The 27,959-nt window shown below is 40.7% G+C and overlaps 1 protein-coding gene across 2 annotated transcripts; it reads left to right on the top strand.

Moving 5' to 3' along the window:
- Positions 1–79: 79 nt before the first annotated feature.
- ophn1 (oligophrenin 1) lies at positions 80–27,384 on the top strand. 2 transcript variants are annotated; one of them, XM_069669705.1, is made up of 24 exons: positions 82–551; positions 1,472–1,567; positions 2,024–2,085; positions 2,902–2,973; positions 4,557–4,658; positions 4,756–4,866; positions 5,058–5,162; positions 5,249–5,378; positions 5,457–5,557; positions 5,654–5,745; positions 8,594–8,672; positions 12,919–12,952; positions 13,110–13,172; positions 13,770–13,844; positions 14,914–14,998; positions 15,447–15,505; positions 19,495–19,600; positions 19,729–19,888; positions 21,495–21,642; positions 22,485–22,784; positions 23,856–24,003; positions 24,541–24,591; positions 26,077–26,125; positions 26,256–27,384. In XM_069669705.1, the coding sequence occupies exons 1-24, from the start codon at positions 398–400 to the stop codon at positions 26,259–26,261; spliced, it is 2,388 nt and encodes a 795-aa protein (XP_069525806.1). In that variant the 5' UTR covers positions 82–397; the 3' UTR covers positions 26,262–27,384. The 2 variants fall into 2 exon arrangements, with proteins under 2 accessions (XP_069525816.1, XP_069525806.1); XM_069669715.1 differs by lacking the exons at positions 22,485–22,784; positions 23,856–24,003; positions 24,541–24,591; positions 26,077–26,125; positions 26,256–27,384 and adding an exon at positions 20,277–20,349 and having other exon boundaries at positions 80–551; positions 21,495–21,583.
- The last annotated feature ends 575 nt before the right edge of the window (positions 27,385–27,959 follow it).

The following is a 27,959-nucleotide window of genomic DNA, read 5'->3' as shown; positions in this document are numbered from 1 at the left end:
CACTTCCAAGTAAGGTACGGGACAGAAGGCGGTTGTATGAAAGTGTGAAATATTTCGGAATGGGACGCGTCCAGAAGGATTCTAGCCGCTCTTCTAATCACGACGCTGCTACAAGGAAAAAGTGGTATAGAGGAGAAGGATACAATTAAATTACAGTTTGAACAGCGCGTCAGGCGAGGGAAAGGAGGAAGTGAATTAAAACCGCTCCTTGTCAGTGTTTGCTTCACTTTACATGTAAGCAGCGGCTGCCGCAGGCTCCCACGGACACCACGGTTTGAGCTCCTCTGGGCAGATGAGAGAGCAGCTATGAACAGTGTACGGTAGACGAGCGTAGGCTGCGTGGCTCACTAAAACAAACTCAGTGTCTCTTTTGTCTAATAACCCGCTCGTCCAGAATATGGGGCACCCTCCTCTGGAGTTTAGTGACTGCTATCTGGACAGTCCGGACTTCAGAGAGACCCTGAAGTGTTATGAAGTGGAGCTCGAGAGGACCAGCAAATTTCTCAAAGAGTTGATAAAAGATGGCAACAGTGTAATCACTGCAATCAGGGGTAAGAATGCTTCAATATGACCTCTTTTCATTTTAAATTAATAACAGCTTTTCTTACACATTGCATGTACGAATAGTGGTGTGATGAAGCTTGACACAGGGTCAGCATCAGTGGGGCCTTTGTAAGGGCCTACAGGATTAATGTGGGTGGCTGAGAGCACGGTCAGGGAGGTGCAAGAGCTCCCCTGGGAGGACACCAAACAGCCTGCTTTGAAAGGACAGAGATCTGATGCAGATGTGCTGTATGACCAGCTTCCAAACAGCACCGCAGCTGTCGTCTCCTGCAGGATTTGCATCTCTCCATGTGTAACTTCTCCCCTTCTCCTCTGTGTGATATTGTGTGTCACCCTTCTGCTGCTGGTTGTAGTTTGGGAGCACTCCATCTAATTGTAGGGATTACAGCCAGCGACAGCACACAGTGGATGTGTATATTTGGGTCAGTGTGGTCTGTAAGTTTGGTTTGACTCGCCAAGATACAATTCTGCTCTCCAAATCAGCAATGACCAGCTTTTGACCTCGGAGACAGAACCAGTCATTGTAGGTGCTGCAGAGTGGTGAGGGTCACACTGTATGTTCAGTCCAGATAATAGCCAGAGGTCACGAGTGCTCGCTGCACCAAGACATATTCATGAGAGTCACAATTTAATCCCACGTTCTAATGAGCAGGACTCACTGCTCGTGTGCTGGAGAAGTTTTTAACACACATCTGCAGCTGTAAATATTGTGATTACTGTGTTTACAATAAAGCCTCAGGAAAAGGCACACTATAATCAACTCTCACAAATAGAAAGAGAAACTGTAGATGGACTAAAGGAGGTATTTAAAGTATGATAAAACAGATGTTATCAAAGTGTCTCTAACAAAATGACTCACAGTGATGATCTGATTTTGTTTCGATAACTCAACCCAAATATATTATAGGTTATTCTGTGGCTGTACAGAAGTTTTCCCAGACTCTCAGCGTGTTCCAGTTCGATGTCATCGGTGATTCCCTGACAGACGATGAGATCAACATCGGTAAGATATAACGCAAACACTTTACATTAACTGACTATTAAACTCATGATGATGAACTGACGGTTAGAGGACGTACAGAACATTGCATGCCTTTTTCCAGAAGTGTTGTCCGTTTACTGAAAAGATAAACATTTCTGTCGGAGTAAGACTTCCCTTACTTGACCTCAGAGGAGGGGAAAGTTCTTTGGAAGCCACTTATTAACTCCTCAGAATCTTAAAAGTGACAAATTAGGAAACAAAATGATTTGGAAAAACAGGAACTTGAAACCCTTGAGCTTAATTAGTAATGTGTCTAAACAGTATCAGGAAAAACCATCATCATAAGGTCTATCTTAATGGAAAACGCTGGAGCACAGTCAATATTTCTAGTAGTGTTTCCTGCATCGGACCATTAAGATAAAAATGTGTCCCGTGTCTTTATTATTCTCATCATCATCTTTGTGTTTTCTTCCTCAGCTCAGTCGTTCCAGGAGTTTGCAGGACTCCTGCAGGAAGTGGAGACGGACAGGATGATGCTGGTGGGTTATCTACTTCCTCCACGCTGACTCTGCATCCTATTTGACCCCTCAGTATCTGTTAGACACCAGATTAATATATCCTGCTCTGAAGAATACAACACTTTGGCACACTCTGTTTTACTTTCTGTTTGTGATGATACACAACGAACACCTTGTTTTGTATAATCAACATTTAAACTGGCATTTGGAATCACAAGACGCGCACACACCTGCATTCTGTGTGTGTAAGTGTGTGGCCTTTTGTGTGCCTGTTAGAGGAATGCTGTTATTATTTTAGTTCCCCTCTTCTTGTTCCCTTTTTGTCAGTGGTTCTATATTTCCTGCATGTTGATACATTTTCCTGTTGCTAATTCACACCCTCAGTATACCGTGTATGTTTATTGTAATCTTTCAGCCTCTTTGTTTTCTTATTTAATCCATTTGTGACCCATTTTCTTAATTTTATTTTGTAATAACAAATAAGTTTCCTTACATCTCTCTTCTCTCACACACAATCTGATCATTGTGGTTTCATCGTCTTGGCTCACACACCAACAATCCAGTCGTGACATTAGGAGTGGAAGTTCCTGTTAGACTGGGTTTACTGGATACTGATCTAATTTTGAAAATGGAGGTCATCTGCTAAATGTTTGCGATGGTGTGGAAGAGAAGCATTTATCACACCCAACACATTGGGTGTGATAAAGTCACACAGATAACTACCTAAAAACATACTGTGTCAAAGAGAGTGTCATGCATATAGCAGACAAGTGTGTGTGTGTGGTTTGTGCATCTATAAGTGCACTGTAGTAACTGCTGCTTCGTGTTTTTGTGCAGGTTCAAAATGCCTCTGACCTGCTCATCAAGCCGTTGGAGAAGTTCAGAAAGGAGCAGTTGGGATTAACAAAAGTGAGTGTTTCTACAGGTCCCTGTGCTTTTTTTATATTGTCTTTACTTAACCTTTATTGAGACACAGGGACAAGAAACTCCTGGTCAAAGCAACAGTCGCAAACCACCACAAAGTTTTACACTAACAGGACTTAAAATATCCTGACAGAGTGAAACACAAGTAATAAAAAAAAATGGAAGTTCCTGTTTAAGAAAAGTTGTTGAGGTCTGGATTCAGCACCTGTTCAGTGGTTTGTTTCTACGCATGGCCACAGACCCAACAGGATGTTTTAAGGCACTTCCCCAAGTCTATTTATGAATGTTTATTTGAAGCATTTACCAGTTTATGAGTCAAACTTTCTTCTTTTAGTCTTCATTTAAAAAAGTAATTTTGTTAATAGTAGTCTTGTAGTTGAGAACCCCCCTCGGTGCATCTTCACCAACATTTTATTAAACTTTTACAGTCATCAGGAAACTCTGTGGGATATTACCTCGATTATTCAGCATGACATTTGGGTTTCTGTCTGCTTCTGCTCCGCTGATCAAAAGAGTTTTTCCCCTCCGTGTATTTGTTAACGAACTGCCTGCTCGTGCTGCTGTTTCTGAGATTTAATTTGCATGTTTGGTTGAAATAAACATGAAGCATACAGATTTTATATGACAAGGGAAAGGAATTCATATTTAAAACTAAATCAGAAAGTAACATATTTTAGCCCCTTTGAAAACTGTAACTACTAATTTAAAAATTAAAAAAAAATATGACTTTTTTTCATATCAGAAACAGCTGTCACATCCTTTAAGTTAAGAAATTACCTGAGTGAATAGTCTACAGCAAAGGAAGTGTTAAAATAGAACTTAAAGGAACAGTCGCCGACACCACTGGCATGTTTCAATTGTGAATACTGACTTCTTCAAATGGGTGGCTGATTTCTTATTTTAAAGGTTTGGTCCAGTTTGCAGTTCCTGTACATCAGGGTCTGTGTACATTAAGGCCGTTTTTTGCGCTGGCAGCGCCCACGACCTCAATTTCAGAGCGCTTCTCACTGGGGCTTACTGTTGCTAGGTTACGAAAGTTGTCTGGCGTTCCCTTCCGTTTCCCACGGCAGTGATTGTAAAGTCTGTTTTAAATCGCTCTGCATGCTTAACATTTGCTTTTATTCACGGAAATTTTACAAAGAAAACATCAAAACTAGTAACAGAATCGTGTCCTGGCGTTTGCAGCAGCTCTAGACAAGGAAATTGTACCCTCAAAAAAGCTTCACCTCTGCCATTGTTGTTGAGGAAGTTGATACCTGGAGTCCCGCCCCTTCCTGATTTTGATTGGTTGGTGAGGGAGAAGTGACATTGATGAGCGCAGCGGTGTTCCAAACATTTAACTATTTTCAACTGAGAGCGCAGTTACAAAAAACAGCTGAAGCCAAAGACGCTTCTTTACCGAGGATGCTGAACGCTGAAAACGCTGAACTGCATTGATTTTGTAAAGAAAACAGGTTCTGCAAGCACAGAAAACACAGGCCCTTAGCTCATGATTCAAGTGAGAGGACACCCACACATACCTGATTTAATCACAATATAAATGTAACTGTTTACATTCTGTCCTGCAGGAAAAGAGGAAGAGGTTCGAGAAAGACAGTGAGAAGTATTACTCCCAGGTGGACAAACACCTGAATCTGTCCTCAAAGAAGAAGGAGAGTCATCTTCAGGAGGTGAAGCACAACAACAACAACATCAATCTGAGGTTAAAACATACAACTGAAGGTGATAAGTGACATCAGTCTGAAATGTTGTTTGTCTCTTCTCCAGGCTGACGACCTGCTGGACAGAGAGCGCGTGAACTTCTATGAATCTTCAGTGGATTATGTTTATCAGATCCATCAGGTGCAGGACAGTAAGAAGTTTGATGTGGTGGAGCCGGTGAGTTCTGCGTGTGGTCTACCTCACTTCCTCTTTGCCGACAGACACACATGTAACAACAACAACGAAATATTCTGAGCGAGAGTTTGATAATAGACCAAAAACGCCCCCAGTAGTCATTCATCTATTCTTTGTGGCAGCGGTTTCCTTGTTTTGTTTTTAAGTGTGTGATTCCTGCTGTGGTCGGACAGGTGCTGGCCTTTCTTCACAGCATTCTAACCCTCAACAACCTGACCGTGGAGACGACTCAGGACTTCATGCCTTACAAGCAGGAGCTGCAGCTCAGCTTGCAGAACGTAAGAGCTGTTCCTGGCAGCGCTTTTATTGAGCTTTCACATAATTTAATCGGACATTCATAAGATTTGTCTGCTTTTTCCCGCAGACGAGAAACCACTATGAGAGCACTCGGGAGGAGATGGAGGAGCTGATGAAGAGGATGAAACACCCGTCTCAGATCTGTAAAATGCACAGCTTCCTGCCCATGGAGGGGTATCTGTACTGTCAGGAGAAGTGTAAGTTTATACAGGAACTTGAAACATGCCTGGATCCCCTCTGAAAGGCCCGTCATGTGTTTTCTTTTGTCCCAACAGGGGCTCTGGGTGTGTCATGGGTGAAGTATTACTGCAAGTATCACAAGGACGGGAGGCTGCTGGTCATGGTGCCTTGTGAACAGAAGCCTACAACTAAACAGGTGCTTACTTAAAGGGAAATATGTAATGATTCTGTTCGCTCGATTGTCATTATCACATGTGCCAACCACTTCCCGACTCCGTCTGTTTCTCCGCAGGGCCCCACGCAGCTGACTCTGAAATCATGCATCCGCCGGAAGACGGAGTCCATAGACAAGCGCTTCTGCTTCGACGTGGAAACGATTGAGAGGTGAGCGCGAACAGATCAGAGAAGCCGTGAGATGAGGCAACGGGAGAGCCTTGTGGGATAAACAGGTTGAGGCGTCGCGTTGAACAGGTGGCTCACAAGGACAGAGTGTGACGGCTAAATGGACCGTAGCCCAAACAGTCCCTGAGCGACCGGCACGCGCTAAAAAAACAGATGGCAGACTTTGTGATTTCAGGGGAGGGAAAACAACAAGCTCGTATTTAAGCAAGGAGGCCTATTAGTACAGAATTCATTTTGATAGACACGTGAGCCATAGGCTGCTCCGACAGGTTTCTTGAAATCTGTGGCAATACTTGGAGGCCAGCAGGGGGTCTTTAAAGGTTTAAAAGCTGCCTGAATTATGCATGAAGCGCTGAAGGAGCCTCTGCGTGTAGAGCGATTAGTGAGTGAACTGAACAACATAATAATGAAGAGTTGGCTGTTTGATAAACTGAAGGTGGCAGTGCTGTGTAGTGTAGAAGATAATGCTGTGGGCTCAAGATGTTTTAAGGCAAGCCATCTGCCCGCCTGAAATGTCCCTGAAATGCCCCTGCTGCTAGGACCAACCCTGACCTTTGACCTCTCCAGAAGGACAGACAGAGCAGTGAATCCTCCTGCAGGACAGAGTGATAGTTTGCACAAGTCTAGCCAGATAGTTTTCCTCCTGAAAATCACATTTTGTTTATTAAATACTAACTCTACTTTTAAAGTGCACTCATGTAAAACAGTTACGAGAGGTCGGGAGGTTTAAAATCAGATTTCTGAATTGTCCAAATGGTAAAAATTTGTTAATTTGAGGGAGTTATGTACTCAGCACACATCCTTTCAAAATAAAACTGTTGATGGCGTTACAAAGTTTTATTATTTTTCATGTTTCACTTCAACCTGCATACAATAGAAATCATGAAAAGCATTGTTTTTTAATATTCAATATAAAGTGTTCATTAAAAACTCACTTTTCTTTTGTTTTTGGCAACATATTAATTGATAACTAAATGGATCATCTGCTCTTTTAATAGAATATATTCACAGGGGAAAAAAGTGGTTGGTTGCTGCCTTAAAATCTTTATAGGCAACATGAAATTTCTGCCACTGACCTACAAAAAAACCTAAAATACACGTGATTTTCCTTTTCGAAACAGAAATCAAAAAACAAATGATTTTTTGACTCTTATTTCAAAATAAACAAAATAAAAACATTTTTAGTTTTTCTGGTCAGAAATGGAAGATACAACATTGAAACACCACTTCATCTATCTAATCTAAATCTATAACCTCCTTTTATAGCCTATTCTTCATTTTCTGAAAGCGGACGTTCCTCTTTCTTCAGAAGCTCTTTGGAAGCCGCTGTTTTCATTCTGTGTGAAAACACAATATGTGGTTAGCAAGAGAGCTGTCTGTCTGGTTCTGTAGCCCAAATATAGCACGTATAAAACACAATAATTATGATTGACGTGGCTTTCACTTAATAACAAGCTACCTACTGCCAACTAGTTATCATAAATGTAGCCATAGCATATAACCGCTAGCTAAAATGAGATAACAAGGGCTGCAACACCTGAATATGTGAACTCTAAACTAACGTTAACTTCTGTAGTTAGTTTAAGTTTGGAGCAAATCTTCACTTGAATTATGCGACTGTTTTTTAGCACTCGTGTCCTCTTCTTTGAGTGACACTCTCTGAGTTTTTAAAAAAAACAGCGAGCTGCTGATGGTGCATGCTTTGCTTAGACATGTCAGATGATTATGGGAACCAGCCCTTTGCAGTAAAGTGAGAATGTTGCGTGGGTGCATGCTTGATGCCACGAACCATAAACCTAACAAAGAGGAACATCTGGTGTCATAAAATGAAAAATAGGCAGTTTTTTTTTGTCATAGTTTTATTTTCTGCTCTATAAAGGAGAAAAAGAAATTTAAGTAGTATTTCAATTTTGTATCTGTCATTTCTGACCAGAAAAGCTAAAAAAAAAAATGTTTTTCTTGAAATAAAAATTCAATAACCATTTGTCCAAAAAGTTCACTGACCGTTGTGGCTATTTTACACACAGATCTTAAAGTTTCAATGATCTGTTTATTCAAAAATGGTAATCAACTCTTCCTATAAAGCTTCTGAGCTGACTTTTCATAATGTTTAAGGTTTTAAACATTAGATTTCTGGCTATTTGTGTGCACACATTTGTAAATATGACAAGAAAGGTCCATAACTTTGGAGTTGTGGAAGCTTGTATGTAAAGAAAATGTAAGAATTTTATGAATTGAGTGCATATTTATAATTGTGTGAATGTCCACAACAGATGCGTGTTAGAGTTCTGAAATTGCAGCTACAGATTTGACAAAAGGATGTTGCGATTGCAAGAAACTGTTATTCACTTACATCATAGACACAGACTCCCACATGTTTCAAATACAGATCTAAAACTATAAAAGTTCCTTTAAAAGTAATTTTATGAGAGATTATTAGTTCTGCTGGCAGACAGAGCTCTAAACTTTTAGCACAGTTGTCTTAGTTAACATTTGATTCAAGAGCCTACAAGCTGCAAAACTTGGCACCGGACTCTGTTGTCTTGTTCAGTACACAGATTGCAACAATGGAGTTTCATCATCTCTTCATGCTTTCAGTTTTTCATTACATTTATACGTCCATTGTTTCCACACGGGATTAAATCACTTACTTCAATCACGCTTAAAATTCCCTTTTTATGTTTCTGTTGTTTTGTCTGCCCTGTTCCGCTTGAAATATTTAGTCTGTTAGAGTTTAAACACAATGGTTGGCTACTGAGCCACATCCTGTGACTGAATAATTTAATGGCAACCTTTGCCTATTTAATGGCATTTGTTTCTGTTTCCATAGAAACACACCAGTCACTTTCCAGGCTCTTTCTGAGGGAGACAGGAAGTTGTGGATGGAGGCCATGGATGGAAAAGAGCCTGTGAGTTAATTTCTCGTCTCATCTTTTTGAGAATTATTCTTCTCCTTGATGCAATGTTTCTAAAAACTATTTTACTGCCAAAATATCTGCAATGCAGCGAGGAGTCAGCTACTGTGCTGACACGTGAAGCTCCCAAAGCCAGTTTCCATCTCAAATCTGCACAGTTTCTCCAAGCCTGGCCTTATTTTCTATTCTGTCTGGACTACAGTCTCTTGAAATATTGGCAGGTAGTTAAATATGTAATCACAAGTTATTTGGGAAGAAGCTACAACAGGCATCTTAATGCGAATTGCAGCTTCTTCAGTGAATGCACCTCATTAAATCACTTTTTGAACCCCACAAGAGAGAAAACTGGAAAAAAATAGAGAATAAAAAAAAGGATTTGGTTTAAATATTAATAATTTAGTTTTTTGGAAACACTATTTTTGCTGTCATGCTTATTTTTTTTGTATAAAATCCATGACGTGAGGCACATGACGGCTCACATTCGACATAAGTCAAGCAGTGCAGGCACAGGTGATCCCATGGTTTGTGTATTAGTGATGTTAGAGATGGTTTAAAGCTTGTTAGGCTCATTACGCCCAGTGTAGGACAAAATGATGGCGCGTGGTCAGCAGCCCCTTACTGCAGGACTGAGTTCACATTATTTCTGATTTCCTTTTTGTTCAGTTAATCAAGTTTTAAAGTAAAAAAACTGTCTGTCTTTGTAATTAGCAGCTTTGAGGCGAGGACAGACCAAATAGCCTCTCCAGCCAAGTTTAATTCCTCGTTTGTTTGCAGCTCCGAACAATAGTTAGCTTTCAGTTTAGATTTCTCCGCCGGTCTTGTCAGACTGCATTCACATCAAACTCCTTAGCGGCGGATGTCGTGTGAGTTGTGGACAAAACAAACACTGCCAGAGGATGTGAAAATAACAGAAGGCACACTTTTATGCCCTCTTCCTGTGCAACTTCCCCAATAACTTCTGTATATCAAGAATGTTTCACAAGAGCTTTTTCCAACCGCTTGGCCCAAATATTCTCAAGCAAAGATCCTCTGCAGGGAGCTGCTGCCAGGTCTGCAGAGTGTCTGAGCCTTCAGCCAGGATAAACGCGGTGGTCTTTCACAATAACCTCTCCTGCCATACTGACACGGCTACACTCTGAATGCCCTTTAGCACTTACTGAAATATAAGGTGCAACGCCGCTTCATGGAAACTTCATGTCAGCTTATTAGGGCCTCACAGTGGAGCTTGTCTGTGCACGCTGTTACTTGTTCCAGCCAACGGATGTTTCTCTGTATTCTGGATGTTATGAAACATCCTCATACTCTGCTGTCTTATTGTTGGCCTCACGAGCCCAGAACTTCGCTTTTAAAGCATTATCTTTTCAGCTTAATGTGGAGTCTAAGTCTTGTACTGTATAAAGTACCAGTTCTCTGTTATCATCATACATTTACAGATTGAAGGAGAGACAAATAAGGCCAGTTTTAACTGGAACTTTGAATCCCAGGGACTACTTTTTTAGTAGTAAAATAGAGTAAATCAACTGCACAAACAGTAAGCACGGGAGACATTTCCCCTGTGCTGCTGTTAATATACTGCTTTGTCGGTCATTGAGGCTCAAACATTCAAGCCCTGACTCCTTTGATGTGTCGAAGCACAGTGAACATCAAACAAACATACTGTTTCATGCTTTTTAAAAATAATAGTGCTCGGCCAATTAGAAATATTCAACACTGCAAGCCCCACCCCTAAATTGCCGGCCCTCTGGAAAATACCAACTCTCCAAGCAGGGACTATTTGGGGATAAATAATAACCCATGAAACAAATTTACACCCCAGTCAAATGTTTCAAGCGTCCAAAGATTCTTTAACCCTGGGTAAAGCTTTGTGGTGCGGCACCATAAGGAAAAAGCTACTGTTTTATAATGGATTGATTGTCTAGTTATTTTTGGATTAAAATGCCACGTAATTACTCTTTTCAGCTGCTTTCACATGGATTGCCAATACGCTCAGAGCTCTAGTGCCCATAATAAACCTCCCTTGGAGCTCTGGAAGTTGAACCAGGCTGACCTTCTCCTCACAGCTCTGAGGCTGTACTCGATAAAGTTTCAAACAGCATTTATCTGAGCAGTGACGCATCAACGTTTCACTTTGGTTTTACTGGATCGCATTTGATATGGTTGACCAAAAAACTTGTGGAGTTCTCTTAAAGGGTTCTTTCTCTGGCTCATCCCCCCCAAATACTCCCACTTATATCTACCATATGTATGCAGATGACACACAGCTCTACAGAACAGTGTAATCACATGACTAAAGCCCAATGACTGTATGTATATAGATGGACAACGCGTCTCCATCTGCTCCCATTCTGCAAAATTGATGCCAAAATAGCCAATGCGATAGGCGCTGCCTTCTTGCGATGGCTACGTCATATGGAGCCAGACACTGCGCAGTAGAGATCGGCGAGTGAAGCGTCCGTAGCCACTTCCGCTAACCCAAACACACACTTAACTTACCAAAAAAACAGCAAGGATCCCGTACACTGTCGTGTTTAACAGCAGAACAGCTTCTCTGTGTTGGTCTGAGGTTAACGTTCACAGGTATGGAAACTTCAGTGACTGTAGTGATTGTTTTAGTGACGTTTCCACTCGAGGATCGTCCTCCACTCTTCTCACCCGGAACAGATCGGCTGCAGGAGCCGAATTTGTCAACAGAGCTGTCAATCATCATTTTGACAGCATCAAATAACTAATTAAAAATAAACTTGGACGTGAATCAGCATGATAATAACTAGCCAAAATCACAGAAACCATGTTTAAGAAAAATGTATCGGGCGTGTATTTTGATTTTATAGTTTGACTCATGTCCCACCTGTTAACATGGAGGAGGCGGGCTTTATGACCTATACTGCAGCCAGTCAGCAGGGGGCGCCCGAAATGTTTTGGCTTCACTTTAAGGAAGCTGTCATGTCCTCCATCTGTTTATACAGTCTATGCTATAGCCCCATGCATTTGCTTTACAAGTGCATTGAAAAGTCAATGACTGGATGCTCTACAACTGAAAACAGAACAAAACTGAAGCAGTTGTTTTTGGCCCTAAAAAAACATTCAGCTCCGGAGACCACTGCAACAATTTTGTCTGGCTCTATTATTTAAAGGTTTGTGTTTGTGTATAATTAACTTTTGTTTTATTCTATACAACATTTCTCACTACTTCCAAATCAAATATTCTCATTTAAGTCTGTTTGCAGAAAAGGACAGTGGTTAAGAAAACAAAAAGATGTTTTTCAGACCTCGAATAAAGCAAAGAAAACATGTTCATGTTTAAACAACAGAACATTAATGTTCAGGTTAGCTTTCTAATTAGGATACATTACTTAAAGAATTGTATTTTTTATTGTCTTTTCAAAACCATTTCTTTTGTGTTGGTTTGTTTTTCCTTTTAAATACAAGTTCATCGTTTTCTTGAGTTCATATTTTTGTCTTGTTCTCACTCTTAAAAAAAATCTTGCTTCGATTAACAGGCAGACAGCTGCTCAATTACAGTCCTCGAGTCTCTGACTTAGCTTGTCCTTCTCAAGTCTAAATCAGAAAGGTGTTGACATATTTGAACCTCGGAGCCAAAATGACAAATGTAACACTAAACCTCCAGGCGCCGTTTTTCGTGCACGTTCCACTGCAACTTTTAAAACTACTTGGCATAACTGTGTAGGAAAAAAGAGACATGATCCTCTCCAAACTCATCGAAGCAGGAGCACAGTTTTCTTTTCAGCCATTGAAACGAAAACCGCCCTTCAAATATGAAGAAAAAGCTCGGTTTTCTCCGTACCTGATGGTGGCTTTAATACAGCTGCATCCATAAATATAATTTGTGAGAGTTTGAGTCATTTCCTCCCAAAAAACAGGAGACAAAATCACCTATTTTTTGGGAAAAGCTTTGATAGAAAAATCGAGCTTGCGGTGTCTTACTCGTCTTAAAGTCGGATATCCTGTTATATTAATAAGGAACATGCACCCTTTTGTTTGCTGCTTCAATTTCATGCAACAGGAATCTGCTCAACCTTTCCCAGAACCTCTTTCTAGGAAGTCTGTTTCAAGAGGCAGCTTTCAGTCCTCCTCCTGCCATCGCCACATTTTTTCTCTCATTTTCTGTCTTCAGAAGGACATTGTGTTCATTAATCTCGCTGAGATACCCGAGCTCAGGCAGATTTAGTTCATATGTTTCACTGTCTTCAATTTCCTTTTTACATTTTTTTCATTTCAGATCTATCATTCCCCAATCCACAAGCAAGCTGAAAGTAAGTCAGTCACCGTTACCCGAGTTGTGATGTTGATTTATGAGGTGTAGACAGACGCTGTGACGTCTCACTTCCCATCTCATGTCCCTGAATGCATCTGTGTTCTTATGTGTTAACGATGAAGCTGCTGATTTCTGTCAAATGTCTTTTTGCACAGTGGAGCTGAATGAAGTCGGATTCAAGTTCGTGCGAAAGTGCATCAACTACATTGAAACAAAAGGTGAATGTTCCCATCAGTGGTTTATTCAGCTGTCTTCACTTCTGTTAGTTGCCCTGAGGGGGGCGTACTTGAGTCAGGGTTACATGTTGGTGCCACACCTGCAGGCTGCTCTCGGAGAGAAATGTTTTTTTTTTGCAACACTAGTAGTCTGGAATAATAACAGTCTATTTCAGGTTGTGCAGAACTTTAATCATCACATCTTTATCCTGCAATATTAAAGTCTGCCTGTCTGATATTTTAATCATTTCTGACTACACTTTTTTTCAGTGAAAGCCCTTTTGCATGCGTGCTAAAACTTCTCAGACCTATCTCAAAGGCAGTTGTGATCCCATAATTCTATCACCAAGATGCATCTCTAGCTGGAGGATTAATCTTAATGGAACGAAGCGCTCAATCCATAAACATGTAATTTGACTCATGATTGAAGCACGAATCTCGGCTATGTTTGTGAGATAGTGAGGAGGGAACATCTGTATCTTAATTCTGGCTCATGCAGGTTCTGGAGAGAGGAGCATGTTGTACATTTCCACTGCCCTGTATTTGTCTAGATTACACTCCCCCTTTCCCTCTTTTCACCTCCCCCTCTCCTCTTTCCAGGAGTCGCACAAGAGGGCGTGTACAGAACAGTTGGCAGCAACATCCAAGTGCAGAAGCTTTTAAATGCCTTCTTTGGTAAGAAAACACACCTGTGAACATGCTTCTTCTACACCTGTGCATTCACTGTTTCCTCTTTAATGTACCACTTAACAGCTTTTTATCAACCCTCTGTGTAAGAATGACGAGGAAATATCAGCAGGTTGCTGACTCACAGTGCTCCAACTCCACAATGAGTTATATTTAAATAACAATGGATCAATTAATTTGCATACTGTGAAATGTGTTCCTTGTAGTGGTAAACCTACAGAGAGTTATCTTCCCTTCAGCTCAACTAAGTGTTATGGAGTGTCTTAACGCTTTGATTTCCTGCCCACAACTTTAATTTTGAGGTTCACCACTCTTGTAAAATAGATTTGGGTTGCACAAGCAGCTGTTCTTAGTAAAAATAAGCTGCACAATATAACAGACAAACAAAGTTAGTTATGAGCATACTGGAGCGTTTAGCTGCTGAAGAGCCAGAAATCTCCCTTTGGAGTTTGCAACAACAGAAAGCAGTTATTTGTAAAGAGGCAGCTGTTTGCTAAGTTAGCCATATTGACTAATTGGTAAAGATGGATAAGGAGGATTTACATCTGCAATAAATGGCTTCATTTATTGCAGATGTAAATTATGTACTTTTGTTGTAATTAGTGTTTTATTTCTTTTACTTTACTAGCACAGCTAGTCACAGCTACGCAGGGTAGACAATAGCTCAGTCTGTGGGGATTTGGCTTGGAAACGGAGGGTTGCTGGTTCAAGTCCCTGGTAGCTGGAGAGGTGCCAGTTCCTTTTCTGGGCTCTGTCGAGGCCCTTGAGTGAGGCAGCGAATCTCCAACTGCATGGGGCGCACGTGTCCCGGTGCAGCCCCCTCACTCTGACATCTCCCCATTAACACATGTCCATAGAATCCTGTTTGTGCTTGTTTGTATTTCGGGCCTGTGTGCGTACCTGTCCCTTCGGGGATTAATAAAGCATGTCTTCTTCTTCTACTTACTTTGATGAATGAAGATATCACTCTGTGATGTTTTTCTGTGTTGTTTGCATGGATACATAAGATAACAGCATTACATATTTTCTGCTCATTTGTTTTTTTTTTCCTTCATAGACCCCACAAACCCTGGAGACGTGGATCTCCACAGCAGCGACTGGGACATTAAAACCATCACCAGTGCACTGAAGTTTTATCTGAGGTACGTTTGTGTGTTCTATTTAATCGTGTACAGTTTCAGATATCCGGCTGATCTTTACTGTCATTACTACGTACATCAAATCTCTCTTCTTTATTTTCTCTCTAAATTCAGACATTTAAATAAAAACATAACAATGACTTTGTTTTTTATCACTACGTTTATTATACAAGTCTGCATCATTTGATTTTCTGCACATTTCTTAATGTGTAAATCCACTTCCAAAAATCTGTGTGATCGTCTCAGGTGCATGTATAGATCTGGATGCACATGCACATAAAATCAATTTGTTATTATTGAAGTAACAAACTTCACAGACTTGTTGCTCTCCTTCTGAGTGCTTTCTAGAGTTACTGTGTAAAGAGGGAGTGTTGCGTTTTGTTTTTGTGCTTTACCTGGTGAATTACGCTCAGCTTCTGTATTTTTTACGAGTCTCTGTATTTTTCTGCAGGAGCTTGTCTGAACCTCTGATGACCTACAGTTTGCACAGAGACCTCATGTGCGCTGCCAGTAAGTTGTTTTCAGAAGATAATTCAGCATTAAGAAGAAGAAGTTTTGTTCGTGTTGCTGTGATTGATTTTTTGGCCCCTTTTTTAAACTCTTCTGTTCCCATATTAACCTAGCATGAAAGTATGGTCTGGTGTTTAAACTGGTGTGTCCTTCAAAAATCTAAAAGCATGGCATGACATTTCCTTGAAACAAATGTTCAGACTTCAGATGTTCTTTTGGCCAAATGTGTCCTCACTTGTCTGCAAGCTACATGGGAAACTATTTCTACATTGTTTGCATGTAGATACATGAACTATTTAACAGCTTTCCTGATGAAAAAATGAGAAGAAATCAATACAATTGTGTTTAACATACACTGCCTGGCCAAAAAAAAAAGTCACCACCTGGATTTCACAAAGCAAATAGGTACTGTAAGAGCTTTCAACGGGAAAATTACTGCAGTGATTAATACGTTTCAGCTGGCAACAAGTTATTTAACCATAACGGACGCAGTGAGTAGCTTCTCATTTCTTAAACAGCCATGTCAGAAGACATAGGATATGTGGTCGTGGAAAAGATGTGACTCTGCTTGATGGAGGACAATAATTTGACCCTTCTGAAACAAAGAAAACAACTAAGGAATGCTGAAACTACTCAAATTTAACTGCCCAGCGCATTATTAAAACCTGGAAGGATAGCATCTTCAAGGCAGAAAACACTTACAGATTAAAAAATCAACAGTAGAACTCACGGCTATGTTTAATAGTGAAAGTAAGCATTTCCACATGCACAGTGCAAAGGGAACTCAAGGGATTACGGCCGTGGCCAAAAGTATTGAGAATGACACAAGTATTGGTTTTCACAAAGTTTGCTGCTTCAGTGTTTTTACATCTTTATGTCAAATGTTACTATGGTATACTGAAGTATAATTACAAGCATTTCATAAGTGTCAAAGGCTTTTATTGAAAATTACATTAAGTTTATGCAAAGAGTCAATATTTGCAGTGTTGACCCTTCTTTTTCAAGACCTCTGCAATTCGCCCTGGCATGCTGTCAATCAACTTCTGGCCAACATACTGACTGATGGCAGCCCATTCTTGCATAATCAATGCTTGGAGTTTGTCAGAATTTGTGGGTTTTTGTTTGTCCACCCGCCTCTGGAGGATTGACCACAAGTTCTCAAATGGGATTAGGGTCTGGGGAGTTTCCTGGCCATGGACCCAAAATTTCAATGTTTTGTTCCCTGAGCCACTTCGTTATCACTTTTACCTTATGGCAAGGTGCTCCATCATGCTGGAAAAGGCATTGTTCGTCACCAAACTGTTCCTGGATGGTTGGGAGAAGTTTCTCTCGGAGGATGTTTTGGTACCATTCTTTATTCATGGCTGTGTTCTTCGGCAAAATTGTGAGTGAGCCCACTCCCTTGGCTGAGAAGCAACCCCACACATGAATGGTCTCAGGATGTTTTACTGTTGGCATGACACAGGACTGATGGTAGCGCTCACCTTTTCTTCTCCGGACAAGCCTTTTTCCGGATGCCCCAAACAATCGGAAAGGGGATTCATCAGAGAAAATGACTTTACCCCAGTCCTCAGCAGTCCAATCCCTGTACCTTTTGCAGAATATCAGTCTGTCCCTGATGTTTTTCCTGGAGAGAAGTGGCTTCTTTGCTGCCCTTCTTGACACTAGGCCATCCTCCAAATGTCTTTGCCTCACTGTGCGTGCAGATGCACTCACACCTGCCTGCTGCCATTCCTGAGCAAGCTCTGCACTGGTGGTGCCCCGATCCCGCAGCTGAATCAACTTTAGGAGACGGTCCTGGTGCTTGCTGGACTTTCTTGGGCGCCCTGAAGCCTTCTTCAATACAATTGAACCTCTCTCCTTGAAGTTCTTGATGATCCGATAAATGGTTGATTTAGGTGCAATCTTACTAGCAGCAATATCCTTGCCTGTGAAGCCCTTTTTGTGGAAAGCAATGATGACTGCACGTGTTTCCTTGCAGGTAACCATGGTTAACAGAGGAAGAACAATGATTTCAAGCACCACCCTCCTTTTAAAGCTTCCAGTCTGTTATTTTAACTCAATCAGAATGACAGAGTGATCTCCAGCCTTGTCCTCGTCAACAGTCTCACCCGTGTTAACAAGAGCATCACTGAAATAATGTCAGCTGGTCCTTTTGTGGCAGGGCTGAAATGCAGCGGAAATGTTTTTTGGGGGATTAAGTTCATTTCCATGGCAAAGAGGGACTTTGCAATTAATTGCAATTCATCTGATCACTCTTCATAACATTCTGGAGTATATGCAACTTACCATCATAAAAACTGAGGCAGCAGGATTTGTGAAAATTAATATTTGTGTCATTCTCAAAACTTTTGGCCATGGCTGTAGGACTAAACAGCTGTGTAGCCTTAAGAAAACCACTCATCAGTTTCAGTTTGCTAGGGAGCATAAAGATTGGACTCTGGAGCAACTCTGATGAGTCCAAATTTACCCTGTTTCAGAGTGATGGGTAAGAAGTGACGCACCCATCATGCCTTGTGCCTACCGTACACGCCTGTGGGGGCAGTGTTATGATCTGGGGTTGCTTCATTTGGTCAGGTCGAGGTTCAGCAACGTTATGTGCCCAAAAAATGAGCTCAGCTGGCTACCTGAATGACCGGGTTTTTTCTTCCCTGATGGCACGGGTACATTGCAAGATGACAGTGCCACGGTTCATCGGGCTCGAATGTGAAAGAGTGTTTCAGGGAGCACGAGACATCATTTTCACACATGGATTGGCCACCACGAGTCCAGACCTGAACCTCATTGAGCATCTTTGGGATGTGCTGGAGAAGACTTTACGCAGCGGCCCGACTCGCCCATCATCAATACAAGATCTTGGCGAAAAATGAATCCAATTCTGGACGGAAATAAATGTGACATTGCGTAAGCTTTTCAAACTGATGCCACGGCAAATGCGTGTCGTAATCAGGCGGTCCAACTAAATATTGGCTTGTGACTTTTCTTTTTGCCAGGCAGTGTATTTTGTCTGTACCTTGTTTATTTTTGCGCCTATTTTTACATGAAGAAGATGCCAGACAAAAAAAGATGCATTTGCACATGTTACACTGCGCAGGCTGCAGGTTCTGCAGTTTAACAAGCTGCACCAGGCCGGCCTGGAAGACACTTATAGAAATCTGAGTCTCCTGTTTGTTTTTATCTGTCACACAGCATGGTTGTAAAACAGAGAAGACAATTAGTTTAATAGCAGCAGCCTCATTCTGTCAGGATGTTACAGTAAGACAACTGGTGGTTTGGTTTCCTGGAAATGTCATGCAGTTGTTGAATGTGGGCTTCCCGTTACATGGACCAAGTTTCTTTTTATAACAGCCCTACTCCGCATAATGTTTCTATTTGATGTGTATCAAAAAGAGGCATTTCTGTACCTACAATATTTACAGTGAAAAGCATACATGGGATTTTTTTGTCTAACTACTTACTCATAGATTAGTCTAATGCAAGTTAGACCGCTTACCAAAAATAAAGTGACTAATTTTAAGCCAAAAAAATGAGACACCTTACCCCCAGGCTAACTCAGCTCTAAGACCCATGTTACCGTGGTAACAATCAGTGACACCTGCTGACCAGTAGCACCACATTTTGAACGTCTTTGGTGGTCCTTTCAGCAGTCGAATTAACACTGTTTACTGTTGCTGCAATTTTTAGTTGTTGTTATACTCTTGGCTGAATTTGAAAGTAAAATGCCCTTAAAACATTTTCTGGGGTAAACAGACTTGAGAGGTTAGATGCATTTCTCGCTCTGCCATTTTTTTTGTTTTGAAAAAAAAGCCTTTATTTACCCAGAATTCAATGCACCATAGTCCTGCTTAAGAACTAAACTGCTTTAAGAAAGGGATGAATTTAGACATCTATCTGAAGTCTGACTATTTGTTATATGTAAACCATAGTCAAAGTCTAAATTTGTGAAACCCAGATGTGTTTGAAGACCTGTCTTTGTCTTTGTATCACAGAGTCGGATAATCTGGACTTCAGACTGAGTGAAATTCATTCACTCACCTACAAAATACCAGAGAAGAATCGGGAGATGCTGGAGATGCTTATCAAGCACTTGGTCACGTAAGTGAAACCCTGCTCTTTTTACTGCACACAGACGACCTGCTGCTCTTTTTCTCTCATTAGTTAATGCGTCTAAGCCCCCGTGCCAAGTTACATATTATTTAACCCGACTTGGTGTTTGTTGACAGTGTGTGCAGTCACAGTGAGGAAAACCTAATGACTCCCTCAAACATGGCCGTTATCTTTGGACCCACACTGATGAGAGCGAAGGAGGAGACAGTGGCGGCCATGTTGGATATCAAGTTCCAAAACATTGTCGTTGAGATCCTGATTGAAGACTACAAAAAGGTACGTTGTCAGAGAATACCTCTTTATCTAATCTGAGGATAAACAAATGAAAACCACTTCTCATGTCTGTATGCTAAATATGAAGCTACCACCAGCAGGTGGCTAACTTAGCTTAGCATAAAGACTGGAAACAAGTTGAAACAGTCTGTCTAAACTGGCCAAAGGTAACAGCATCTACCTACTAGCACCTCTATAGCTCACTAATTCACATGTTTTGCTGTTGTTTAATTTGTACAAAAGAAGTTGTGTACCAACTATTTTTTGGCTTGGAACAGTTGCCAGGCAACTAGGGGAGACTCCAGGAAGTTACTCGTCCTGGCCAAGAAATAGTCTGATAAATAAGATCTGATAAAATGTTGAATTTAAGTTTTGATGTGTTTTTTTTCAGAAAGAGAGACATGGGGCCCAATCCCAATCTCCACCCTAGAGCCTAAGCACTGAACCCTCACGGACTTTAAAGAGTAACTGCACACTTAAACATGTTTTTTGAGCTGTAATCTAAATTATATTGCTGTACTGTGCTGAAACGCATCAATGCTAGTGTTTATATTGACAATTCTTACCAAATTTATAAAAATCGGCATTTCCTGGGTTGGAAATGGCTCAACACACCATCTACTGTTTTAAATCAGCCCTAGACCTTGCCAGCGGATGGGGACATAGGACAAAATTACATCAATTAATTTAAAGAAAAGGAAAGTTAACGCCTGTCAATGCACGCAAGGTCAGCACATGCGCACTTGCATTGCATCGGCTCCAAGAGCTCCTGTTTCAGGCATTAGTGGGGCTGGAGCCAACAACTCAAACTGATAGGGCTCGGGACCAGCACGGTCCTCCACCACACTAAAGTGCTCTTCAGGGGACTCTGGAGGGGAGAAGTCCTCCACCTCAAAAGAGCCCTCTGTGGCATATGTGAGTCTGCAAGGGCTTGAGAACTGAATAATGATGTGACTGGAAACAAAATGCGGCATAATTAGACCTCCAGTATGCATTTGTGTGTCTTGCATCACAGTGTTTACATTTTAGCAAACTATCAAAAGTCAGAAAGGCGTCATTTGCGAATATGTAACTGAAAAACATAAGCATCTCTAAAAACGTGCTATAAAAAATCACATAAGTGATCAACAAAATGTTACTAAAGGTGGGTAACTACCACAGGAAAGACTGCAGATATGCGGACGCACAGTAAAGCCCCTAATTTGGCGTTGAAAAGTCCACATCAGAGCACTCAGGCACTTGGTGATCCCACAGCGGGACAGCACTAAGCTCTCACACACTTAGCGGGAATGCGCTTAAAGTCCATGAATCCGTGAGTGTGGAGGTTGGGATTTGGCCATTGTTGCCTTTGGTATGAGCCTGGCCAGGTGTTTCTAAATGTTTCCAGTCTCAATGCTAAGCTAAGCTACCAAACTTCTATCTGTAGCCTCTTACATAGCGTTCAGATATGAGGGATGCGAATCATCTCATTTAAATCTGTGCATAACAAAAAAAAGGCTTGTGTTTCCAAAAATGTGTTTAATTTAACGCTTACCTTTTTTAAGTTAAATGCTGTATGTAGCTGAAGTAGAATCTGCTAAACCAAACTGTTCCTTTTTTGTGATCACAGATCTTCAGTAATGTGCCCGAGGACAGCACCGCCCCACCTGTCCCTCCCCCGCGCATCACCCCGAGAAAGCGGCAACCCATCACAATCTCCAAGCGGCCACCTCGTGTTTGTCAAGCTCTTAGTCACCACCTCTTTCAGCACACAGAGAGTAATTATTAGCCTCCCTTGGCCTGGTTGTCATCATCATCCTCATCATTATCCCATCCTGTCTGTGTTTAACATTCAGCACTTAATTTTTTCGTTTCGTGTTTTTTTTTTGTGTAATATTCCAGAAAGATTTGTAGCACAACACACCTTCAGAAAAATGTGATTTACTGTGTGTGTGTCCACCAAAGTATTATACGTAGGAATTATTTGTTTGTTAAAGAATTTTAAATCATTGTCTTACTCTATTTTTTATAACTTTGTTCCTTATTGTTGAAAGATAATTCCTCTGGTCCTTTTAAAGCACAAATAAACTTACCTACTCTACATTTTTTATCTCACAATAGTGTTTTTTGTCAAAGCCTCGGCTAAATCATGTAATTTTCCTTGATTTGTCTGCTTAAACCCCTCATTAAGTGGGTGTGTCTCGATCCGCTCATACACTGTGGCAGAGAAGTTTGGAGCACCTGCTGCTTGTCCTCCTGCTTCATTTGATAGTTAATTGTTCTTAGCTTACTACTTGTTATAGCCAAATAATGAGCTCTGTGTGACTCATCCTAACTTTGTAATGTGCTTTGAATTCATTAACGAATCTCGGTTGTGTTCTTTTACCGAGTAAGAGCTTAACCAGTAGCTGTATTAAAGACACTCACTTTTATTTTATTGTTATCTTTGTTTTTTTTCTCTACTGAACTTTTTTTCGAAGATTATTTGTCTGATTTCATCAACATTTGTCTCAGACATTTAGTTACTGAACATTGCATTCTTAATCTCCATGTTAAGATGAAGAGTTCGCCCCGTGAAGTCGCACCTTGCAGTTAACTTTTCATTGTTTCTTTGTGACAGATGGACAGAACGACAGTCCTGTCCTGGACGGGGAAGTCTCCACGAGTCCCGTTCCCCTGCAGCGGACGAAACCTGTAAGCTGCGCCCCCCTCGTTCCAAGAGAACCTCCTCCAAGACAGGCGTTATTGCCCAGAACAGCTAGCCGTAGGGACAGACAGCCAGACTCTGACCTTGGCAAGACGGACGATACGAGACAAAGGCCAGATTCTTCAGCAGCAAATGGGGAGTCTGGCGTGTATGTGAGCAGGGTGCCATCCTTCAGGAAACCCCCCCCTAAAGGAACACCTGCCAGCAGAGAAGGTATGACCAACCCCCTGTGTTCATGTAGCTGAAACTTCTTTCACACTTGTTTCACTTCTTTCAGGATTTGTAGGAATAAAAAAGGGATTAGTGTGGTGTAAAAAGTCTTCTGGCTGTCGATGCACGTGGAAGCATCCAGTCATCCAAAATCTTTCCTTTCTTAATATTCCTGTTTTTTGTCTCTATTATTGTTGTAACAGGAGAGGTGATGGTGGTGCTCCACGTTTTCTGACATTGATTTTACACAATGGACGATGCGTCTCCATCTGCTGTCTTTGTACCAAATTAAAAATAGCCCCTGTGACGGGCGCTGCCATCTTGTGATGGTGACGTCATTAGAAGTCGGCGGGTGGAGCCACCGTAGCCTTAACTTACTAAAAAAAATCCTGCATGTCAGCGTATTTAACAGCAGAACAGCTTCTTTGTGTTGGTCTGACGCAGACGTTCACAGATATATAAACTTCAATGACTGTAGTGTTTGTTCTAGTTACATCTCCTCTCGCTGTTCCTCCTCTACTCTGCTGACCAAGAACAGATCGACTGCAGGAGCCGTATTTGTCGACAGAGCTGTCAATCATCCTTCATTTTTAATTAGTTATTTGATGCTGTATAAACTTGTGAAATCCGTATGATAAGAACTAACTATAATGACAGAAACAGATTTGATTTTATAGTTTGACCCATGTCCCATCTGTTAACACGGAGGAGGAGGGCTTTATGACCTATACTGCAGCCAGTCAGCGATAGAGATGCCTTTTATGGAGCTGTCATGTCGCTTTTATACACTCTATGACTCCACATAGCTATTAGTCAAGCACAGTTGATTTTCCATGCTCATTATTTATAATTTAAGACATTGGTAGTGAATGGAAAATGTTATGAAGCAGCTCTAATTTATGATGAAGAACACAGTTTTTGCCGCTTTTATCAAGTCTTTCATTGATTATTATTTGATTGATTATTTACCCCAGGTGTTTCCTTTAATCTTTAGTTTCGCCATTTACAATCTCATGTTACATTATGTAAGTACCAAATTTTACAAGAAGCTTTTGTTTTGTTTTTGTATTTCAGGAGATTCTGACGGCCTGACCAGAACGAGATCAACAGAGAAACCTGCAATTTGTAGACCCCCAGTGAGGCCTCCTGAGCCCCCCTCCAGATACCCTGCTCCAGTCAAGCCCCCGACTGCAGCCAGCAGCGAGGGCTCAAACTCGTCCTAGTAAGTGCTCAACGCCTTTTTTTTTTGGGATATGAATATAAGATATGCAAATGTAGGCGGTGTCACTGTGTCTGCTGTTTTTATACAAGCAAATAAACAACGTCATGCCACACGTCCAAATTCAACTGCGTCCGAATCAGAAACCTTCAAGGCATTAATAATCAAAGGTCAAAGTGATGACTTATGAAAAGGACATGTTTTCTGGTTTGATGAATGACCCCGCCTGTTGCAACACACTGATTTCTTTGTGTCAGGAGCGAAGAGCAGAATAGATGGTGATCTTTTTTTTTGGTTCTGTTATCTCAAGATGAGTCAAAACACTACGTAACCATAATAATATTAACAATGGACTTCTTGTGAGTGTCAGTAGTCATAAACCTACAGAGAATAAGTTGTTCTGAGCCCCATGAACCAATTTAGACCACAGTTTCCGCAAAAGCACTGTCTATAAGATAACACACGATTTCATCTTATATCAAATTAACATGAATCTAATCTGCAGCACCAACATGTCTGTTTTCTTCTCTCTCTCTGCAGCGTTGCTTCTAAAACAAAGTTTTTCGAGAATGCTTCCAGAAAAGTTGGCAGGTATGTAAAACCTTTTTTTTAATCTGTACTCCAGGCTGCACGTTTTCACACTACAGTGGATACAAGTTGGTAAAACCAGATCCGAAGTTATTAAGATTATTATTATTTTTAACAATATGTCAAATTATATTATTTATTTAAAGTGCTAATCTTGAAGATCTCAGTGTCGTTCTCTTTGGCGGCACCAATGGCGATAAACGGTAATTCGGGGAGCACACTTTGCCGAATATCCAGACAGTGCTGCATGTGTGACGTCCACAGTTGGCTGCGGTTGTAACTCTTGATTTTCCTGGCTGACGGTCGCTTTCCTTTTTAGACTGTTTGCTTCATCTGAGCGTCGAGTTTGATTCTTTTTCTTTGGATTTTCACTTCTTGTTGAAGTTGTATCTGTAGTCATCCATCTTTTCTTTGTTTGTTCAGCCATAGTAGATTACTGTTTACTCGCAACACTCGCAGAGAGCGGAAAAGCAGCCGCTTAGCTCCGCCTACCCTCTCTGGCAGACCAACCACTGCTGGCTGATGGAAAATGCATCACTAACTGGGCGCTGCTTGTGATTTCTTTTACGTGAAAGACGCACCCGACACCCAGTCTGTAATACTGCAAATAGGCTTTCATCAGTGGGCCATAGACCCAACCACCATTGTGTTACCTCATTTGGTGATAGTGACTTAACAGATATTTATTTAAATGAAAATCTTTGAGATTATTAATTTAAGTCATTTAGATGACCCCCTGCTAATTCTCATGGCTCATGTCAGACTCCTCTCACTGATGAAGAAATTATGGAGGCTGAAACGCACATCTGCTCTTTTATGTTCCGCTCGGATGGTTCAAGTTAAAGCCTTGCAGCCCTCCCTGCTCAGGCGGGGATGAAGGCTGTAAATGAAGAATGCCTGAGTGGGAAGAATTTGTGGGAGTTTTATCAAAGCGAGTTTATCTCTGTATTTATTGTAGTCTCCTCCATCATTGTTACAGTTTTCATTAACGTGCCTAACAGGGAGGGCTCTGACGTCTGAAGCTCTTATTTGGCCTTTGGACAGAGGAAACAGATTCTGAATTTAGTGATTGTTATCCGACAGTCTGAGCAGACAACACAGTTTTAAAAGCACTGTAAAACACAAATACTGGGTAGATGCATTTAGATCTAACAGTTAGCTGTAAGCCCATTAAAGGTCAGTACAGTTGGTTGCACAGTCAGACAGACAACAGACTACAAATTAATCTTTTTCTATTACACCCTGTTCCAACAATGACGGGGTACTCGTTGCCAAATCTGACAAGTTTGCGTAAAAGATTCCTAAAAATAGAAAGATCTCGTACAATGTGACGCATATTGCAACCACCACTTTATAAGAGAAATCTCAAACACAGAGTCGGCTGTTAACAAACACTTTAGTGGGGCCTGAAGTCAGATCAGTGGTGGCCTTAAGCTGAAACAACAAATGATCAAATAATCTTTTTTTTTAAAATTTCTTCTTATTTAGCCCACCGGCGTCTCCGTCGCCATCACCAGCGACAAATGCAAAAAAAGAGGTGAGATTTACTCTAAATGTGACATTTTTCTCATTTCTTAATGCTGTTGCAATTACAGTTTATTTGTTTAATAAGCTGAACATGTTTCGCTTTGCTGTGTTTTCATGTCTCTGTTTATATGTGTGTTTAGAATTAAAGTTACGAGAGACTCTATGGAGGCCACATGTGACCGCTGTGAGTGACCACAAGTGAGTCAACGAGGAAATCACTGCAAATCAACTCAGTGGATGTTGATGTTTCTGATAGACTAAAGACATGACTCTCCAAAGAACTGAGTGGATGTATTTGGCCCCATTAGATTGTTACAGAAAGAAACTGACTTTTGAATGAGTTTGTAATTGACTCAGTGATCATTATTTCAAAGATGTTATGTAGTAGAAGTACCATTTCCCCCCTTGTTGAATACAAATTGATTATTTTGTCAACTAATATTACAATATTTAGTTACTTTACAGTGTTAAAAAGTTTAACTTGGTTACTTAGATGCTCTTCATGCTCATTGTTAGCATTGTAAAATAGATCTTCCAAAGAAGACTAATTAATTCAGATGGGCTTAACCATTTTAATCATTATTAGTTTGAAAATGTGGAATAATAGTTATAATATTAACTTTTAGATCTTACAAAATAAACCATTTAATGAGCCGTCATTAAACTGGATTAAGCAAATTTAAACTTCACCCCTAAAGTAATTTTTCTTTGGGAGCTATTTTAGTCGCTCCGTTCATAAATAATATTTAGATCAAAATATGAATCATGTATGTCAGCTGAGACATTTGTCATTTAAACTTGAGTCACTTTTTAAGAGGCATTACAAAAAAGTATTGTGCTGTAAACTGTCAGCCCGTAATCCAGTCATTTTAGTTTGAATTTAAACACAGAAATAATGCCGGTGTAAGTTTCATATATTGATATTAAAAGGGACTCACTGGTGTACATTCCTATAGTTCTGCCCTTGGTGTCGATCTTACCTAACGCAGGTAGATTGGGTCATACAGGAGAGTCTTTTAAGTTTACCTGAATCTCTTGAACCTCAAATGAATTGTTGTGACTAAACAGCAAAAATGATTGTTACAATATGTGAAATAACACTCCAGATTTTTTTTTATGTCTCTGTTCTCAAAATGGTAATTGTTTTTAAATGTTACACTTGTTTTATTTTTTGATAACCCAACTTGAAAATTCTGCTTGTTGTCTGGTTAAATGTGTTTTCAAAGAGAAAAATAAACCTAAAGGGTTCTTTCCTCCTCATCATCTGCACTGAATTGCAGATTTTCTTATTGCAAATGTTTCCTCTAATTGTAGAACAGTTTCCTTTATGTGATGTTAACAGGTCTGTAATTCAAATTGCTGCCAGAGACATCGAGAAGTGCAAATTTACTGGTGAAACAATGTGTAAGGAGGCTAAAATAGGTGTTTAGTTTCCTCAGTAAGGGTTTAAGATACTATGTTTTGTAGAAACTTAACGTGGAAGCAGTTTGCAGAGTAACAGTGCAGCTTTTTTTCGAAACACTTGAGTGAAATGAAAACTCTTTAAAGTCGAGCTGAAACGGCATTATCGAGAGTATCTAGCTTCCGTATCGTGACATATTTCCGAGTGAAACATGACGTGCACGCGGGACATATCATTGGAGGGATTTGATTTGATCGTTGAGAAGTGGGCGTAGACAGACGTTTTCCACAGCGCAGTAGCTAGCTAACTTACCAAAAGTTCTTGGTGCTCTGCGGCTAAATGTTGCAGATTGATTGGTTGAAATTGGTTGGTTCTAGCCTACGTAAGCACACAGGATATTTTTTTTTTTACAGGAAGAAAAAATGATCAGATTTTGATATAA

The sequence above is a fragment of the Semicossyphus pulcher genome, unplaced genomic scaffold, assembly GCF_022749685.1.
Source record: "Semicossyphus pulcher isolate SPU_LCO1_2020_fin unplaced genomic scaffold, fSemPul1.0.p SCAF_10, whole genome shotgun sequence".
NCBI classification, from domain to species: Eukaryota; Metazoa; Chordata; class Actinopteri; order Labriformes; family Labridae; genus Semicossyphus; species Semicossyphus pulcher.
Note: the sequence above shows the minus strand (reverse complement) of the source record. Positions and strands in the feature narration are given on the sequence as shown.

Excerpts from the sequence above, each read along its gene's own strand:
- ophn1 (XM_069669705.1), top strand. The coding sequence starts at position 398 with ATGGGGCACCCTCCTCTGGAGTTTAGTGACTGCTATCTGGACAGTCCG. Across the intron at positions 12,953-13,109 it reads AATCCACAAGCAAGCTGAAA|TGGAGCTGAATGAAGTCGGA; the intron begins GTAAGTCAGTCA and ends CTTTTTGCACAG. Across the intron at positions 22,785-23,855 it reads AACACCTGCCAGCAGAGAAG|GAGATTCTGACGGCCTGACC; the intron begins GTATGACCAACC and ends TTTGTATTTCAG.